Source organism: Equus quagga, chromosome 2 (genome assembly GCF_021613505.1).
Source record: "Equus quagga isolate Etosha38 chromosome 2, UCLA_HA_Equagga_1.0, whole genome shotgun sequence".
NCBI classification, from domain to species: Eukaryota; Metazoa; Chordata; class Mammalia; order Perissodactyla; family Equidae; genus Equus; species Equus quagga.
In genome coordinates, this window is record NC_060268.1 from 135,782,335 (window position 1) to 135,801,550 (window position 19,216).

The following is a 19,216-nucleotide window of genomic DNA, read 5'->3' on the forward strand; positions in this document are numbered from 1 at the left end:
AATGCATGTAATATACAGTTTGTATATTTGTGTACATTTGTGCTCCTCATTATTCAGCAGGTGTTTGAGTGCTTATGTGCTGGACCATTTCTGTTACTGTAATGGATAAAATACTTAGCTTTTTCTTCTGTGCAGCTTAATCTCATTTTAGATCCCTTGATTCTTCAGGCTATTTCATGCAGCCAAGATCATTTCAAGGCCAATTGCTAAATGTATGGGTTAATGATGTTACTTTCCTTTAATTGCTAGGAGGATTATATACCCCTTCAGGGCAGGGACAATGTCTGTGGTATTCACTGCCATATCCACACAGTGCTTGCTGTGTCGGAGATGCTCCGTGATGTGTGTGGAATTAAATTTTAAAAATCTAATGACTGTAGGGGCTGGCCCCGTGGCTGATCGGTTAGGTTCGCGCGCTCCGCTGCAGGCGGCCCAGTGTTTCGTTGGTTCGAATCCTGGGCGCAGACATGGCACTGCTCGTCGGACCACGCTGAGGCGGCGTCCCACATGCCACGGCTGGAAGGACCCACAACGAAGAATGTACAGCTATGTACCGGGGGGCTTTGGGGAGAAAAAGGAAATAATAAAATCTTAAAAAAAAAAAAAAAATCTAATGACTGTAGTTGCTGCTTCTACTTGTCAGCTGTTCTGGTTGGGAACTTCCTGAGGGGGAAGCAGATGGGGGATACCTCCTGGAGTAGTGTTGAGGCTCACCCCTGCCCGTGTCAGAAATAGTGGGGACATGTTTAGAAGTGCAGGGTTCCTGGTATAGGGGAGCTTCGAGTTAGGCACATGTGAATGGTGGATGGCCAGTGTTCAATCTGGAATCCTAGTCATTTGCAGTCAGCTTTACCTCCAGTGTGAAATTGACTGCCAATGAGCTTATTCTTTGCTCAAATTTTTGTTTTGTCATTTTTAATTTCCTAACGATTTCTCCATCTTTGGGAGGGTACCTTGTCAGGGAAAGAACGGGAGGAGAGGAAGATTCCTCAGTCTTTTTGCCTGTAAGTGGCCTGCCTTCCTGTTCCCAAGAGGTCACTTTACCACAGCTCCCCCTGTTGATTCTTTGGAGTAGAGTGGCTCGCCTGACTCCTTTTCTCTGCCCTGGTGGCGACTGAGTAGAACACTTGGTTTCTATGCATGTAGAGCTGTGGACATTCCACTTCCCTACTCTCCAGGCCTCAGTCACTGCCCTAGCACCAAATTTGGGAACCTCTGGGTTTTTAGGGATAGGTAGAGGTATGGAGGGTGTGGCATTGGTGGTTTTCTTGTGAAAAAAGGATAGAGACCTCAGTTTTAAGAACACGTGTTCCAAGAGCCATGGATGACTTCCCCCAAGGCTTCTGAGCCAAGACCCTGGAGGTAGCAATTTCATCAATGCAGAGATCGTAGATTTAAGTTAATCAGGGATGTGCATCACCAACACAGAGCACTGATGTGGTCATTTCCCCCTTGGTGTTTCTATCTGTGTATCTCCATGTCTGTCTGTCTAGTTTGTGGCACTCATTCTTACAAACGTGTCTGGTTTGAGACTCTGTTAGCCCTGAGCTAACATCCGCTGCCAGTCCTCCTCTTTTTGAGGAGGAAGACTGGCCCTGAGCTAACATCGTGCCCATCTTCCTATCCTTTATCTGTGGGATGCCTGCCACAGCATGGTGCGATAAGCGGCGTATAGATCCATGCCTGGGATCTGAACTAGCCAACCCCAGGTTGCTGAAGCAGAGCATACGAACTTAACCCCTGCGCCATCAGGCCAGCCCCCTGTCTGATCTTTTTATATGTTGCTTATAGATCTGAGATCACCCATCATGACGCTGCATGACCAGTTCCTGTGTTTATAACTGGGGGGATGGGTTGTTACTCCACTGTGAGACTACATTCTCTAGTGCTGTCAACAAGGGAGGAAATAAGTTTAGCAGTGCGAATATATCATGTAAGATTAAAAAGAGAAAAGCTTCTGACTTTGCTTAATATTTGGTCATTTACCCTGCAGGTGGTCCTGCTGCTTACACCTGACCTAAAGCACTAACCAAATTCTAGAGTTGTTCCTCGCCCATGCTGATCAGTTACGGAAAAAGTTTCCGAGATTTTAGGAAATCTGTGCCCTTAAGAAGAGAAGAAGCTTTGAAAAAGGGAAGTGTCCTGGTTGAGTGTGGTCAATTAAAAGTCACAGGCACAGTATTTTGCTGCCTCTTCCATTAAGAGATGGAGTCTATTTGAATCTTACCCTCTTGATCTTGGATCATCCAGCTCAGATGAACCTCCAGCTGAATGCAGCTGCATGAGTGAGCTCAGTGAAACCAGCCAAGGAGCCACCCATTGACCCATAGAATGATGACAAATAGTATATTTTTATTGTTCATAAGCCTTACGTTTTGGGATGGTTTGTTACATAGCAATAGATAACTGATAGAATGAACTTCTTCTGGATGAAAATACTCAGACAGGGATCCTGTTATGTCCTCTTAGCCTGTCCAAAAAAAGTCATTAGGATTAGGAAAAAAGTCTTTCACATTTTAGTATAATTTAGATCAATCTGGTTGCTTTCTTCTCAGTTGCTAGCTGAAAGGGCTGTTAGTTGCTCACAACTTTGTTTTGGTAAGGGAGGAAAAGTAGCTGATTTGGAGGCATGACTGATTTTGGGGAAAGGAGTGTTTGGGGAGTTATGCTGTACTGGGCTAGGGACTTAGAGCAGTTTGAGTGTGTTATCTGTCTAGTGAGTGTAGCAATAGGAGATAAAGAATTCTGAGAGGAAAAATGAAAATATACTAGAGAAACTTTTGAAAACTGTGCCTTGAATTGGCTCCATACTTAAAGAGGGGAGAAAATACCTTCCTTTATCCTACTTGTGTTGTATCGGATCTCTTTGCTTTTAGAATCCAGATTCAGGCTACTTCTTTTCAGTTGCATGATGGCATGAATGAGTTTTTGAAAGCTGGCTTTGGGAATTTAACCACAATTTATGTTGTTGCAACAGAAAATGTTATTCTAACAACCAACTTGTAAGTTAGAACATTTATGGCTTTAGAGCATTGGTAAGTTGGGGCCTGCCTAGAACCATAGTAGAGCTGATATTTGAAGAATGGGCTGCTATTTTTCTAAATTTATCAAAATGATAAATATTGGATATGCCTAATAATTATTTTTCAAGTCAGTGAATTGTTATAGTGCTGTAAAGTTAGAGCTTTTTCATATTTAATTATATAGTTATATATGATATATATTAGTTATAGCTTTGTTTCCAAGTCTGCTTCTCTTTTGTTTCTATCCTTCTAAGGTCATTTAGCATTCTTATATTTCATTGATATTTCTGCTATAAATGAAAAACGTGCTTGTTAGAATGCTTTTTTTAAAAACAGCTTTTTTGATATATAATTTATATACCATAAAGTTCATCCACCTAAAGTGTACAATTCATTGGTTTTAGTATATTTTCAGAGTTGTACAATCTTTAGTATAATCTCATTGTAGAACATTTTCACTACCCCAAAAAGAAACTTTGTACCCATTGTCGTCACTCCTCGTTCTTCTCTCCCCTTACCTGCTGCCTCCCGCCACCCCCCACCCCCGGCCTTATGCAACCACAAATCTTTCTGTCTCTATAAATTTGCCTACTCTGGACATTTCATATAAATGAGATCATATAATATGTGATCTTTTGCATGGGGCTTCTATCACTTAGCAGAATGTTTTGGAAGTTTATTATCCGTGTTGTAGCATGTATCAGTACTAAGAAGGAAGATGATTTATCCACCATGGATCTATAACCATTGTTTAATGTTTTTATTGCATAATATTTTATTCAAACAAAAATAGTAAACGGACCACGTGACACATGTAAGTTATAAAACGTGACAAAATGAACACCTGGATTCTCACCACTCGACTTAAGAACAAGAATGGTCCTGGTACTATGGCTTCTCCCAGGAATTTCATTCCTATCCTGTTCCCTCACCTCTTATCTTGCAAGTGTATCCCTATCCAATATATCATTTATTCTGCTTGTTTTTTTAGTTTAATAAAAATATGTGTATTTTTCTGCTGCTTTTTCCCCCACAGAATGTTATGTTTCTCAGATTCCTTCCTGTTGTGTTTAGCTTGTACTTCTTTTGATTTCACTGCTTTTTAGTTTTCCGTGTGAATGTATTTCTCTTCTGAATAGATATTTGGGGTGTTTCCAGTATTTCACTTATTAAGAATAAGAATGCAATGAATATTTTTGAACTGCCTCCTGCACATGTGGAAGGGTTTCTCTAGGGCCTATACCCTAGTGGTAGAATTGCTACATAGGAAAGTATAAGAATATTTAATCTTTCAAAATACGTTACCAGTTCACACTTCCATCTGCATTATATGAGAATTCTCACTGATCCACATCCTGAACACTTGATATTATCAGACTTCTTAATTATTGCCAATCTAGGGTGTAGAAATGATGATCTTAATTTGCACCTTCTTGATTACTTATGAGGTTGGTTATGAAATTTTTTTAATTGCCATTCAAATCTTGATTTTTCTACAATTCCTACTTAGGTCATTTTTCTATTGGAGGTTATATTTCTTTATAATAGTTTATTCTGGTACTATTTATTTGTTACATGTGTTGCAAGTATCCTTAGGTTTGAGGGCTGTCTTTTCATTCTTTTTCTGGAGTCCTTTTTTCTGGCTGCCTTTAAGATTTTCTTTTTCTCTTTGATTTTTCAGCAGTTTGATTATGATTATTAGAGGTATGTGTTTGTTTTCTGTTTGTTGTTTTGTATTTATCCTAATTGGGGTTCGTTCTCTGAGCTTCTTGGATTTATGGTTTGTTGTCTGGTTAATTTTGGAAAATTCTTTGCCATTATCTTTTCAAATAATTCTTCTGCCTTGTTCTCTTTCTCTTCTTCTGGGACTCCAATTACACAATGAGATCATGTGATATTATTCCATGGATGATCTCTCTGTCTGTCTCTTCCTCTCCCTCTTTTCTTTTTTTTCAATTTTTGTTTCAGGTTGGATAATTTCTGTTGATTTATCTTTCAGTTAATGAGTCTTTCCTAAGCCACACCAAGTCTACTGATTATCTCATTGAAGGGGTTCTTCATTTCTGTTAACACATTTCTTTTATTCCCAACATTTCCATTTAACTCATCTAGTTTCCGTCTCCAGTGAAATTCCCGAAATATTCATGCATGTTGTCCATCTTTTCCATGAAATCCTTTGACATTTTAATCATAGTTATTTTAAAATAATTCTATGGTAATTCCCACATCTAGGTCAACTCTGAATCAATTCTGTTGATTACTTTGTCTATTGAATAACAGATTTTTCTGTTCATGCATTTTTATGATTTTTGTAATTTTTGATTGACTGCAGACATTGTATGTGGAAGACTGAGATAAATAGTATTTATGCCCAGAAATGAGCATGTGTCTTTTTCCGTTAGGCCATTAGTGTGGATTGAGTCAATTTAGTCAGTAATTGAGCTGAGTTTGTGTTTTGTTGTTGGTGTTATTTCTCTCATTGTACCACAAACTTTAAAGTCCTCCATGGTGGGCTGCTACTACCGTATTCTTAGCGTGGGGCCTGTGGTACCCCACTTTCCTCAGTGTTCTGGCTCTACTTTCTCAGCTTTTAGCAGTGCCTGAATGCTTGGGCCATGGTATCATCTTCATGCTCCTGCCCCTTCGTCAGCAACAGACCACTGTTGGCTGTTGCTCATTGCTGCCGTAATATTCACCCTTTTAAGATGTACGTGTTAGTAGTTTTTAATAAAGTTATGCAGCTGTCACCACTATTTAACTGCAGAACATTTTCATCACCCCTGAAGGAAACCCTATATCCTATATCCTTTAGTGATCACTTCTCATTTCCCCCCTACCTACAGCCCTAGTCAACCAGTAATCTACTTTCTGTCCCTTTGGATTTGCCTCTTCTAGACAGTTCATATAAATGGAATCATAGAATATGTGACCTTTTTGGTCTGGTTTCTTTTCCTTAGCATAAAGTTTTCAAGCTTCTCCCGTGTTGTCGTATCAGTACTTCATTCATTTTTATGGCCGTAACACATTTTCCCTATCCGTTCATCAATTGATGGACATTTGGGTTCTTTCCATTTTTTCACTATTATGAATAATGCTCTCTAAATACTTGTAAATAAGTTTTTGCATGAAAATAGGTTTTCAGTGTTCTTGGATATATACCTAGGAGTGGAATTGAGTCATAAGGTAACTCTGGGTTTAACTTTGAGAAACTGCCAGACTGTTTTCAGAGTGGTTGCAGCATTTTACATTCTTACCAGCAGTGTCTGAAGTGATGGCTATAGTTGTATAATGAGTCTTAATCTGTGCTACGGCAAGTTTCTTCCTGATACCCATTCTTGGGAGTTTTGCCTCTCTTTGGTCCTTGCGCTTTAACATGAATTTTAGAACCAGCTTGTCAGGTTTCTCCAAAAAACATGTTGATATTTTGATTAAATTACATTGAATTCATAGACTGTTTGGGGGAAGAATTGACATCATTACAGTAGTAAGTTTTTTATATCTGTTCATGTTTATATATTTTTGTTTATTAAGTATATTTCAGTCAAGACTTATTTTCTTCATATAGATCTTTGACATCTTTTGATTAATTTATTCTTAGGTGCCTTAAAGTTTTTGTGGCTGTTATGTACAAAATGCTACAGTCTTTGTTTTTTTCCTAATTATTTAAATTTTCGATAGAGCTTTAACGTAAGTTTTCAAATAATGCTGCCAATAATGATAGTTTCTTCCCTGCCAAGTTTTACACTCCTTATTTTGTTTTCTTTCTGTGCTGGCTAGAACTTCCTTAAAATGTGTTATATTAATATAACTACCCCCTTTTGCAGTGTGTGAAGTTGTTTGCATGGTGTATCTGTTTTTTTTCCTTTCAACTCTTATATCCATATGTTTTAGTTGTTGCTTTTTTTTCCTTCAATCTCACAATCTGGCTAGCTTAGTCTACTTGTGTTTATTGTGATTACAGATACGTTTTTCTTGTTTCTGTCATCTTTTTTCTTTCTTTTTGTACCTTTTTAAGTTAAGTTTCTTTACTGGATTAGAAGTTCTCCATTTATGTTCTTTTACTAGTAGTTCTTGAAATTTTACCATGCATATTTAAAAGTAATATGTTAGATCTTTTCTTTAGACAATATAAGGACCTTAAAATATTTTAATTCTCATTATTTCCTTTGACTTACACTATTATTATTCAGTATTTCAGTTCTAACCTCCCAAATTAGATGTTATCTTTGTTAGATTTTCCTACATTTTTACCATTTTATTTGCTCACTATTTCTTGTGCATTGTAGATATATCTTCGGGGATAAGCCCATCCTGTAGAAGCTCTCTTAGTCTGTAGGTCTGTTGGTGACACACTCTCAATTTTGGTTTATACTGACAATGTGGGTTTTGCCTCTTTCCTTTTTTTTTTCTTTTTTGGTGAGGAAGATTGTTGCTGAGCTAACATCTCTGTCACTCTTCCTCTATTTTGTATGTGGGATGCCACCACAGCATGGCTTGATGAGCAGTATGTATGTCTCTGCCCAGGATCTGAACCCGTGAACCCTGGGCCACCGAAGAGAAGCATGCGAACTTAACCACTACACCACCGGGCTGGCCCCACATCTTTCTCAAAAGACAATTTTTCCTGATATCTTAGTATAGTTTGCCTGTTGTTTTCTCTCAGCATTTTGAGAATATTCTACCATCTCCTTTCCCTGTTGATGTTGTGGAGTGATTGTCAGTCTGCTTGTTTCTTTGTGGATCATCTGTCTTTTCTTTTAGGATGTTTTTAAGATTTTGTCTTAATGTTGTGCAGTTTGATTAAAATATATCAAGGCGTGGTCCCCCCTCCCCCCATACCTCCCCCATTCTTTGTACTTCCTGTATCTGTAGACTCATGTCTTTCATTAGTTCGGGGGTATTCTCAGACTGTGTATGTTTGTAGAGATGAAGGTTGGATATGTTCAGCCATCATCTCCTCACATGCTCTCCCCCGCTTATTCTCTTTACTGTCCTTCTTAGTCTTTAGTTAGATGTGTGTTAAATCTTTTTGTTTTCCTTCCTGTATCTATTGATATCTTTCACATTTTCCATCTTACTGTTTCTTGGTGCTACACTTTGGATTAATTCTTAGGTCTTCTTTCAGTCTTTACCTTGCTATTCAGCTGTGTCAGATTTGCTGTTGAAATACAAAATGCAAGATGAATTTAAACATTTATTTCAAGAAGTTCTGTTGTCTTTTTTAAACCTGCCTGATCTGTTAGTCCCTTGCCACTCATTTCCCATATTTTATTTCTTTCTAATGTTTTAGATAAAATTATTTTATAATTTGTGAGAATTTGAGTATCTGAAGCCTTTGTGGATCGTGAGGGTAGGGTGTAGTTAGTACATGTGTGTGGAATCCTAAATAGATTGTTTCTGCTAACCTCCTTTCAGAGTGGTTTTGTGTCCTTGATGGGTTTTTGTTTGGGAGCTCAACATGGGATCCTTCCACCTTCTATATATATGTACATTCAACTTCAGTATTTCACTTAACCATTTGTTGGTGGACATCTTTTCATGGCAGTACATACAAACTGTATATTTTCTTTCAAGATTTATTTTTTTGAGGAAGGTTAGCCCTGAGCTAACGACTGCCAATCCTCCTCTTTTTGCTGAGGAAGACTGGCCCTGAGCTCATCTTCCTCTACTTTATATGTGGGATGCCTACCACAGCATGGCATGCCAAGTGGTGCCATGTCTGTACCTGGGATCCAAACTGGCGAACCCCGGACTGTTGAAGTGGAATGTGTGAACTTAACCACTGCACCACCAGGCCGGCCCCACAAACCATATATTTTTTAATGGCCCTACTATATCTTTTTCTATGGATTCACCATAATTCTGTCCATTTTCCCTTTTAGTTAAATAAAAGGGAAACTCCAGAAGTGTTGACTGTTTTCTCAATATTCCTCCTGAATATGCTCCCTCCCCAAGCCTTTCTGTAAGTATCTTTTGAGTGTTTACTGATGCAAGGTACTCTGATAAACTCTTTATGTGAATTATTTGAGTTTATTTTCACAACCAACCCAGAGGGAGATACCATTCTTGTCACTCTACAGAGGAGAAAGCAGTGGCCCGGAGAGGGCACATGGCTCACCTGGAGTCACACAGCTGGAGGAGGGTACAGCCACCTGTAAACTAGGCAGTCTGTCTCTAGAGTCTGATGGTGTATAAGAACTTCTCCCAAAACCCATGCTACTCAAAGCTTGGTCTATGGACCAGTTCTCTCTCTGTCACTGGCCCATGAGGAGATAAGTTCGTAATCTAGTGTAAACATTTAGCAACTTCTCTAGCAATTCCTCATTGCTCTTCATCCAAGCAAATGACCAGTGAACTCATCTCCTTGAACTGCGTATGGGCCAGTTTGGGTGGTGTTGAATGTAGTGAGGCGTTTATGTGGAGCTGTGTTCTGGACATGGGTAATAAGGACATGTGCAGAGGAATATGTGTTGGTCTACTGTAGATTGGTGGTGAGGGCCACTAAAGCTGGTTTGAGAGGCACTATTAGGATCCTTGTTAACATCAGGATTCTCTTAAGTTCTTACCCTGAAAGTCACCCTTTGGTGCTGTTTTCTCTCTTGTCCTGCATTCCTGTAACAATGACCTAGGTATAGTATCTGGGGCAGAATAGCACAGTAGCAAAGCCTAATAATGACCAGATCCCTGTGTGCTTAGTGATTTGCAGGCAATACTGGAATGGAATAAATAATATAAGTGCTTTCATTTATTGACTATTAATTGCTCTTACTATAAGCTAGTGTGCAATATGTGGAGGAAGCACAGTATAACTTAGTGCTTCCACAGACTAAACAGAGAATTGTAATGCTTAGGCAAGTAATTGAAATCATCTCCCTACTTCTTCTAACAGAAGAAATGAAGGCTTGGACTTTGGGCTCTTGCATGCATCTCCAGCCGCCCACCCGTGCGTTGCTAGCACTTAAATGTTAGACAGTGCAGGACCACTGCAGGATAGTGGTTGGTGTTGATAAAGCCATTGCTATGACCGATATTTGAGCTAATCCTATAAGAGGTGCCAGCCATCAGTCATGAGTTCTGTTGAACTCTGAACCTCCCTCAGAACAATAGATATGTTCGGTGGTGCACCTAGTAAATGACAATGGAGAAAGAGCAAGGTTTGTTCAGTTTGCCTGGCTTTGTGTTGGGTGGTTCCTGCTATAACAATTTGGTTTCAGATGCTGTTTCAAACTTAGATGTTAAGATCATTAAAATCTGAATTTTAATTGACTAGGCAACCGAATAATAAATTTAAATAATTAGAATAATACATTTAAATAGATTCCTAGTTTAAATAATTTAAATAATAAATAGAGCCTGCTTGGATTCTTAAGCGTTAGAGCTTCAAAGTATTTTAGTTTTATGATTTTTTGTTATTAAAACAAGTCAGCAATCAACTTAAAAAGTAATTTTTTAAAACAAATGCAAGTGTGTTGTCTTGGTGGTCACTTGAAGTTTCTCTTAATTATATCCTTTACCTACAGCTGCTATCAAATAGATATTGCCTGAATTTCTTGCTTTGGAAAGCTGTCCTTTTTCTTATGCTTGTCAGATGGTGAATTGCAGCATCCTGCATGATTTTGGTTTTAGCACTTGGATTTTTCTCGTTGGCAGTGAGTGCTACTGTTGAGAGTTTTTGCACTCTCCTTTCTGTACTGTCCCTTGATCTCCGAAATGCCACTAAAAGAGCGAAAACACTAAACAGTCACATTGGAATCTCCTATTCATATTTGTCCCCTGGTCATGATAGCAGTGGGTCAGAACGAACTTGTTTTCCTTATCTGCAAAGAATTGCTCTCACTTAGAGTATGGTTGCCTAAATATGTGGTGACTCAGGAGAAAAGGATTTTTTCTAAGAATTTTTTTGGTGTTTATTTTTCCCAGAGGAATTGGCAAATTTCTCCTGTCCCTTGACCCCGCCCCATTTCTTTTTTGTTTCCCTTTTTATTCTGTTGGACTTTGGTAGGATGGGGAAAGAATTGATGGAGAGAGGCTTTATATTCTAGTCCTCACGTTAGCGGACATTGAGCGATGGCTGCTGGGTGAGGGGCAAAATAGCAGACATGAATAAGAGAATATGGTTGTACTAAATTCATTCTGTTTCTTTTTTTTTTTTAAATAGTGAGACATTTTATTTATTTGTTGATTTATATTATTATTATTTTAAAAAAAACCTTTTTCTTTCTTCTCCCCCAAAGCCACGCCCACCCCTCTACTTAGTTGTGTATTCTAGTTGCAGGTAGTTGCAGGTCCCTTTGGTTGTGCTATGTGGGGCCCCCCTCAGCGTGGCCTGATGAGCGGTGCCATGTCCGTGCCCAGGATCTGAACCGGTGAAACCCTGGGCCGCCAAAGTGGAACGCTCAAACTTAACCACTCAACCATGAGGTGGGCCCCTCGTTCTATTTCTAAGCATAGCAACTAGAACCATATTGAAGAGGAAAATAGAATCACAGATTTTTTTGATTTTCCCAATCTTCAACTCTACAAACATATGCAAAATGCTAAGAAAGGTTTCCTCCTTCAAAGAGTTTCTAATTTTTCTGTTAACATTTTCTTTTGAGAGTTTATGGAGTTATAGGTAAACCTTGATTGATTTATTTAGCTTTTGAAATACAATTTTATTTTGAATTCGAATGTGTTTAGGTTCTGCTGAGATTTTTTAAGCATTTCATATAAAAAAGGGAAATGTATTGATAAAACTGATGAGATTTCATAAGGTACCCTGTCCTATCTTTAATCTCTGCTCTGTGCATCTTTGTCCATCTGGCCCCCAGTGCCTTCCAAGTGGTGCCTGGGGCTTACTTCTTTGCTCCTAGGCCACTGTCTACCTGGCTCCTGGCTTTGGGGGGAGTAAATTGCAAAGGTAATTTGTTTTATAGCTTAAACAAAAGGCCTGTTTTTGAGTTAGGGGAAGAAAAAGCCAGGACTAAGACTAAGCCTGAGACGATAATGCACATAGAATGGGGAGAAAGCTGTAGGGAGAAATCAAAATGGATCCTTATTGCTCTTCTGTGATGCATGGCTCATGTCTGATAATCCAGTTTACTCGTGGTTGTTAGTACTGCTATATCTGATCTTTTTACACAATTTTCTCTGAGGCAATATTGGATACAGCATCTTGTCTTTTCTCCTCATTTATGGCTTAATTCCTGAAATGATCTGTGACCAAGTGGAAAAAGGGTGACCTAGGGTTTTCCATTTTGGGGACCTGGAGTCTTGTCCTCCCGAGATGCATGGTTTTTCTCTGCGTGTTCAGGTGCTGTGGGAGGCAGAATAACAGCCCCCAGTTAGAATTGAGAAGTGGCAAAAACTTAGCTAAAGGAGGCCTTTAATGAAATGTGTGTTGGCTCCTGTTAGCCCCTTGTTAAGTCAGATAGGCTCTGACAAGCTTCCACAGAATGTTTCCGCAGGGATTCTGAGAGTGGTATTTTCTATTAATGGACTTTGCCTAGAAATAAATGGCTATTCTAAAATAGTAAATAATTTTGTTTGCTAAAGCCTCAGCCTCTCTCAACCCGGACATGTCGGTTATTTGGAAGGCACTTTTAGAGCAAGTCTAGAGACGTCAACATCTCCCTCCCCCATCCTTTTAAAATTTTGCTACATTCTCTGGGAAGAATTTGCAAAGGAAACCAGGTGTTCTGTGAAATACAGGCACTGCTAATTATCGGAGTTCTTTTTCTTAATTGCGATATAATTCACATACTATAAAATTCAGCCTTGAAAAGTGTACAGTTCAGTGGTTTTTAGTATATTCATGTGGTTGTGTAAACTGTTAGCACTAATTCCAGAACATTTTCGTCACCCCAAAAAGAAACCCTGTTCTTATTAGCAGTCATTCCCCATTCCCCCCTCCCTACCAGCCCCTGGCAACCACTAATCTACTTTCTATCTCAAAATTCTGTTTTATATTATACTGAAGCCTATTGTCCCTATAACTTACTGGTTTGATGGAATGGGGTTGGGGAGGGGAATGGGGGCAGAAGCTACATGAATAAACTTTTACGGCCTAGCCTCTTTTTCCAACGTCTCTCTTCTAGGCCCCTGTGCAAAGGGGAGGATGGTCTGCTGAGCCCCTGAGTCTGGTCCTCTTTAACTGTTTGTGATTAAATTTACCAGTTGTCTAAAATATTGAATGTCTGATAACATGTGAGAAGTTGAGGCTGACCTGCTGATGAAATTAGTTTATGGCCAACACCCTTTTGAATCCTGAGTGCAGAATAACCAGCAGAAGCATTGTAGTTCCTCTCTGCCTTTTTGTTCTGTACCTTTTAAAATAATCAGAATTTAAATCATATAGGACTTTGTCAGTCAAAACCAGAAAAACAGGTAGCTTAAACAGATGGCGGGCTTGGGATATATGTGTAAAATATGCCTTCAATAAATACTTTGGATTTCTGCCCACTGTGCTCGTATGAGATCTTGAAGTAGGTGAGTTTTGGAGATGAGTGGGGATTGCTTTGAAGATGGAGGGGATGTACCAATCCTCGGCAGTTTTCCTTGACCATAGCGCGAAGAGTAAGGCATTGAGAAGTGCTAACAAGGACGAAGTGCTTAAGGAAACCACTGGAGACCTGGCGCTGCTCACTGGGTGCTCTTGGCTGGTAATAAAAATTTATTAGCTGAGCTATCTGTTCTCTGTTGCTCAACTCTCCTGGCCAATCCCAAATGGTGTCTTAAAGAACTTGAGTGCTGGACCTTCTCCCTAAGTTTCTGCTTTTTGTGTAGCTCTGTTTTTCTGTCTGAGTCCTCCACGTGGCTCTCTTTTGTAGAATTACTTGGCAAAGGGTTCCCAGGGCTGGTACTTCCTCTGGGCCACTGTGATGGAGAGCAGGGAAGATGGACTCTGTAGAAACCGTGGCTATCAGGGTGTGGGTGTCGGGGACGCTAGTGAATATGTACAGAATTCTAAACAACCGGTCAGGAGTGGTTGTTGGACCTTTCACAATAAAAGGTGATAATTGTTTAGTGCCGGTGCCCTTTGTCTCCTGCCCTCTGGCTCTCTTGTAGTATTGTAAGTGACAGGTGCTGAAGGCGTGGACTTGATGCAGCTCTTCCTCCTCCTGACTTGGCAGATGAAACAGGAATGCATTATTGGGATTAACGCATCAAAATGTTGCGGTTTAAAAACTGCTTTGAATAGAGTTGAGTCCATTCGAAACACTTACCCTCTTTCTGACAAGATTCATTTCTTTCAAGGAGGGTTAGGTTTTTCTGTTTATTCTGTTAAAACATAGGTGGGGGGAGGGATCTACAGAAGAGTATTTTCATCTCCATTGAATTATGCCTGGGCTCCTTTTCTTCTGTTTTTAAAATTCAGTAATGCCTGCCCTTGCCTTCACCGCCAAAAATTTCCCAGTATGGAAATAAAGTAAAAAATGAAACTTCTTTCATTGACCCTTTACCTCCTGGGTTCCCTCTACTCTGTAATAACTACTTTTTAGCCGTTTGGTGTGTATTCTTCCACTAAATATTCAATGAACATGTAAATGAATCCATGTGTATCTGTATTGCTTTTTATTTTTTTATTTTTAATTTTTTCTTTTGCTTTTTCTCTCCAAAGCCGCCCAATACATAGTTGTATGTTTTAGTTGTGGGTCCTTCTAGTTGTGGCGTGTGGGACACCGCCTCAACGTGGCCCGATGAACGGTGCTGTGTCCACCCCAGGATCCATACAGGCGAAACCCTGTGCCACCCAAGTGGAGCAGGTGCACTTAACTGCCAGGCCATGGGGCTGGCCCCATGTATCGCCTTTTAAATTGCCAGCCAAAACCTTTCAGTAACATCCTGAAGAGGTGACATAATTTTACTTTTAAGTGAGTTGAACTTCTCTGCTCCAGAAAAAAATGTTGCCTAGATATTTTAACTATAAACCATTGAGATGTAGCGACCTACAGAGAGTTATCATGAATTGATGCACATATGCCAGAATTGGACCCGTCTGCCGTAGGAGAAGGAGTTTTCTGTGTTCTGGTGATTGACATTGGATTGGGAAACAGTCTTTGTTAATTTCTTTGAACTATCACTTTAAGAAGAAGGGCCATGTATATAGTACAGGGAGGCCCTTTGCAGTAATAGTCAGACTTTTATGGTGGCTACTGAGTTCCTCTGTTTTGTGCTTCTTGGGCTGTGTTGGAATTCTAATTATAAGTTCTAAGAATTCTAATTAAAATGGGCACCCTCTCTGGAAATAAGAACTATATTTCAATTAGTAAATTTCCTTAACATGTGTTTTTTTTTCTTTTTTAATTTTTTTTTTTTTTAACAGCAAGCCAGGGCTGAGCAGGAAGAAGAATTCATCAGTAACACCTTATTCAAGAAAATTCAGGCTTTGCAGAAGGAGAAAGAAACCCTTGCTGTAAACTATGAGAAAGAAGAAGAGTTCCTCACTAATGAGCTCTCCAGAAAGTTGATGCAGGTAAATGATCTTTTCTGTCCTCTCATCTTCCCTGCGTGTTTTCCTCTCTAGGAAAAAACGACTTTGATAGAGCACTTTGCTGGAAACATTTGCTGATGAGGTTGTAGCTAAAGTTCTTCGGAGATAAAAAATGCCAGGTAAAGATGGCAGCAGTGTGATACTCAAGACTGGTTTGTAGCTCATCTGCTTAGGTGAGATAAGACATTTTATACCCCGAGCATTTCAAAGAATTGCTGGTGAGCCTGAGGCCTTAGCATGAGAGTAAATGCTGGATGTAGTATTTTGGAAATATGAGGATTAACACCAAATGTAAGATTTCGTTCTCCTTTTATGTCGAATCTGTAATGAATACATAAACATTTTTGGCAGCTGGAAGCGGCTCTTTTGCACTAAAATATGAAGTGTCAATTCGGGGGGGAAAATAAAAGGTATCCGTGACAGTTAAAATTACACACATCAACTGTGTTCAGATTAGTGAGTAATAGTTACTGAACAAATATCAGACTATTCAAACTTAACATTAATCACTAATAAGTTTTAGAAGGCACCGCACAAAACCTATAGGAAGGTTTGATCTCCTAGTTCAGAGGCTCTCCCCCCTCCCTCCTCCTTTTTTTCTTTTTTCTCAAAGCTTACTAGTAAAGTACAAAAGTAAAATTTGTTTAGGGCAAATATTTTATGGGTTACTTAATGTAAACTTAAGAATAAGTAGGGTAATACATTTTCATTATTTAACACAGTATTTGTCCAAAATACTGAGCAGGTATAAAATTCTCCCAGGAGGACCATTATTGCTGTTTTATCAGATGGCTGTGAAAGGTGGAAACACTCCTTTGTATTTTCTTTTCCCTGGCATCGCTAACGATTTCATTTGTTAATTTGGTTAAAGTATGCATTTTTATGAGGTTATAATAAAAGGATATTTGAGACTTTTAATAAACTTCCTAAATTCTTTTCTTATCATCCAACATAGATAATACTGTAAGAAAAGACCAGAAGCTTTGGTGTAGAAACTTGAATGTTAAGACCATAGAATGGTCCAGGCAACTTGTGCTCCATCTTTCTTTTATTCTCATTTTTATATCTAATTACTAAATAAAGATACTGTTTACAGTCTTGCACAAAATTTGATTTATATTAGCTGTTGAGAGGTGAAGAATACAGGTACCCAGGCATTATTGTCTAGCAGAGATTTATGGCAGAATTTCTGCACTGGAACTTTTTGTTTATTTGTGCATTCTGATTTGAGAAAGAACCAGGGAGGTTAGTTTGACCTTTGACTATATCCACCTTGGCAGCATTAGATGGCTGATTCTGCATGTAGTTTCTAAAATTATAGGGATGCAATTATGGTTTGTTTTTCTGTTTAGTGTATAATCAGGTGCCCTAATTTTTAACGCTGCAAGAAGCATTTTTTGTTTTCAACTTAAACATGGTTGTTAGTATTTGGAGTCTTTGACCAAAGTACATTATGTGGCAATGAAAACCGAGCCAGATCACGTTCCTTTTCTCCGTAAAGACTCATCTTCTTTGTGAGTGGCTCTGTAGTGTATAATTTATCAACAGCCTCTCATCCACTTATCATCAAACCCACCTACTTTCCAGGGACACTGGTGTCCCTTAAAATAAGGTACTGAATAAGAGTGAAAACATAAGAGCCACATGCGACAGAAAAGGAAGTTATAGTAATACATGTGGCATAAGAAGGTTTGAACTTCAAATTTAAGCTCTGAACATCCTATAAATAAAGCTATAACCTGGAGAAGTATAGTGATTCTTGTTTTCATAACTCTTTATTTAAAAAAAAAGTTTTACTTGGTCAGGAGAAAAAAATTTTCGTATATTAAAAACTTGTTTTTTTGAGGGGCATGTCTCTTTCTAAAGAGACTGAATGATACACAAACTGAACAACACAATAAACTGTTTTCGCCAAAAGTAGTATATGATGTGTAGCACTAGTCTTCATGTGGCCAAGTCTTACGTTTATCCTCGGTCAAAGTAAAGCATATAGGGCGAAGGTGTCATCCCATTGCTTGGGGAGCTCTGGGTGGGTCTGTGGCTTGTTAGGGATGTAACTTGTAGAATCTGGACAAACGGATGGTCAGCTTGTCTCTGAGATAATCTCACATGAATCCCAGCTGGGTTCTTAGGCTTTTTATATATATTTTGTAGTAAAATTTAAGACATAAGATAAAATTTGCCATTTTACCTGTTTTTGGGTGTATAATTCAGTGGCATTAAGGACATGCACGTTGTTGTGCAGTCACCACTGTCCATCCCCAGAATTTTTTCAAACTGGAATTCTGTACTCATTAAACAATAACTCCTCATTCCCCTCATCCCAGTTCTTAGATTTTTGAGAGGAGTCGGACGGTAGGTAGTTTGAGGTTGAGGTCTCTGGCAAGTTCTAGCTATGTCTACTCTGTGGCAGGATAGGTGATCTCTCACTTTAGACACTTGGCAAATACCCAAGAAGTCCTCTGTTGTTAGCCAGTTGGAGGGATCTGGATACAGGTACAGGGAACAAGGGTTGTAGGCCCATGTTACCCATCCGCCAGGCTTTCCTTAAGGATTTAAACCAGTCCTTTCTTGAAGGCTCACATTTTCTGCCACCCAGTGTGGAGAACTGATCTCCATCTGGAACATTTTTCGAGTAATTGGTACCAATAGACTTTCCCAACTGTGTAATTACTTTAACATGACTCTGTAGGATGTTTGCTTCTGGATAGGACCTTGTTATGAAAAGCCTGCTCAGAGAAACTGAACTGCAGACGTCACTGATAGATGAGTGAATTGACCTGTTCACCCTGAAAGCCTTTAGCATTTTTCACCCAAAGGCCACCGAGAGGCTATTTATAGAACAGTTTTGGTTTTGTCACTGTGCTTTGGCTGTCGTCTCTGGTATAGTGATTGAACAATGCTTTTATGTGCATTTCAAGGGAATTCTTTGGTCCTCAGAACAAAATGAGATTATTGCTGTGGAGGAGACACCTCCCTTCCCATCCGCTCTGACAGAGGTGGTATTTTGGATCTTTAAAAACGGAACCAAGTTTATTTAAGTACAGATGAGAAGGAATCCCTTGCCCTTTCAGAAGATCGAGTTCTGGAGATAGCTTAAACACTTCCAAATATGTTAATCCTCACTGTGAAACAAGCAAAAACACACCCCAAAAAGAGCATGCAGCTTTTCTCCCTTGTTTTTGTATATATCCACTGGATTGACAGAAAATTATGTCTTCCTTTTGTGAAAACTCTTGTCTGAAAAATCTGCATCCTTCTGAGCCTAGACCATGGGATTCATTACCTGACTGGTGAGAATTGTCCTAAAAAGAACCCTCTAGTACTTTCACTAAGTCCAACACAGGCCTGCATCAGAACCACATTCAGCTCTGGAATGCCTTGAAGACAGTTTGTAGTTTAATCATAATTGTAATTAAAATTTATAAGAAGTGTTTTGTGAGCCGACTCTTCATCAGGATTTGATGTATAACGTGCACGTTAGAAAAACAATCTGAAAGACTATTCTCCAAAACGTTAGCTTGGCTGCTGAGCTTACAGGTATGTTAATTTTCTTGTGTCCCTTACCTTCTCATTTTGTAAAAGCAACGTGCATTGCTTTTGTAATTAGAGAAGATCTTATTTCCTAAAAAGGAAATTTAAACTTTCTGATGCCTGTTTGGCTCTTACCTTTTGAAACCTCCTTCTCTGTCACTGAGTTTGAGAGCTCAGGGTCCTACTG

The 19,216-nt window shown here is 39.1% G+C and overlaps 1 protein-coding gene across 1 annotated transcript in view; it reads left to right on the forward strand.

Moving 5' to 3' along the window:
- CCDC6 (coiled-coil domain containing 6) overlaps positions 1-19,216 on the forward strand; it is a 104,685-nt gene that overhangs the window by 37,893 nt on the left and 47,576 nt on the right. Inside the window, exon 2 of the mRNA XM_046653008.1 lies at positions 15,328-15,477. Within this exon, the coding sequence (XP_046508964.1) occupies positions 15,328-15,477 (150 nt within the window). The remainder of the gene's footprint in view (positions 1-15,327; positions 15,478-19,216) is intronic.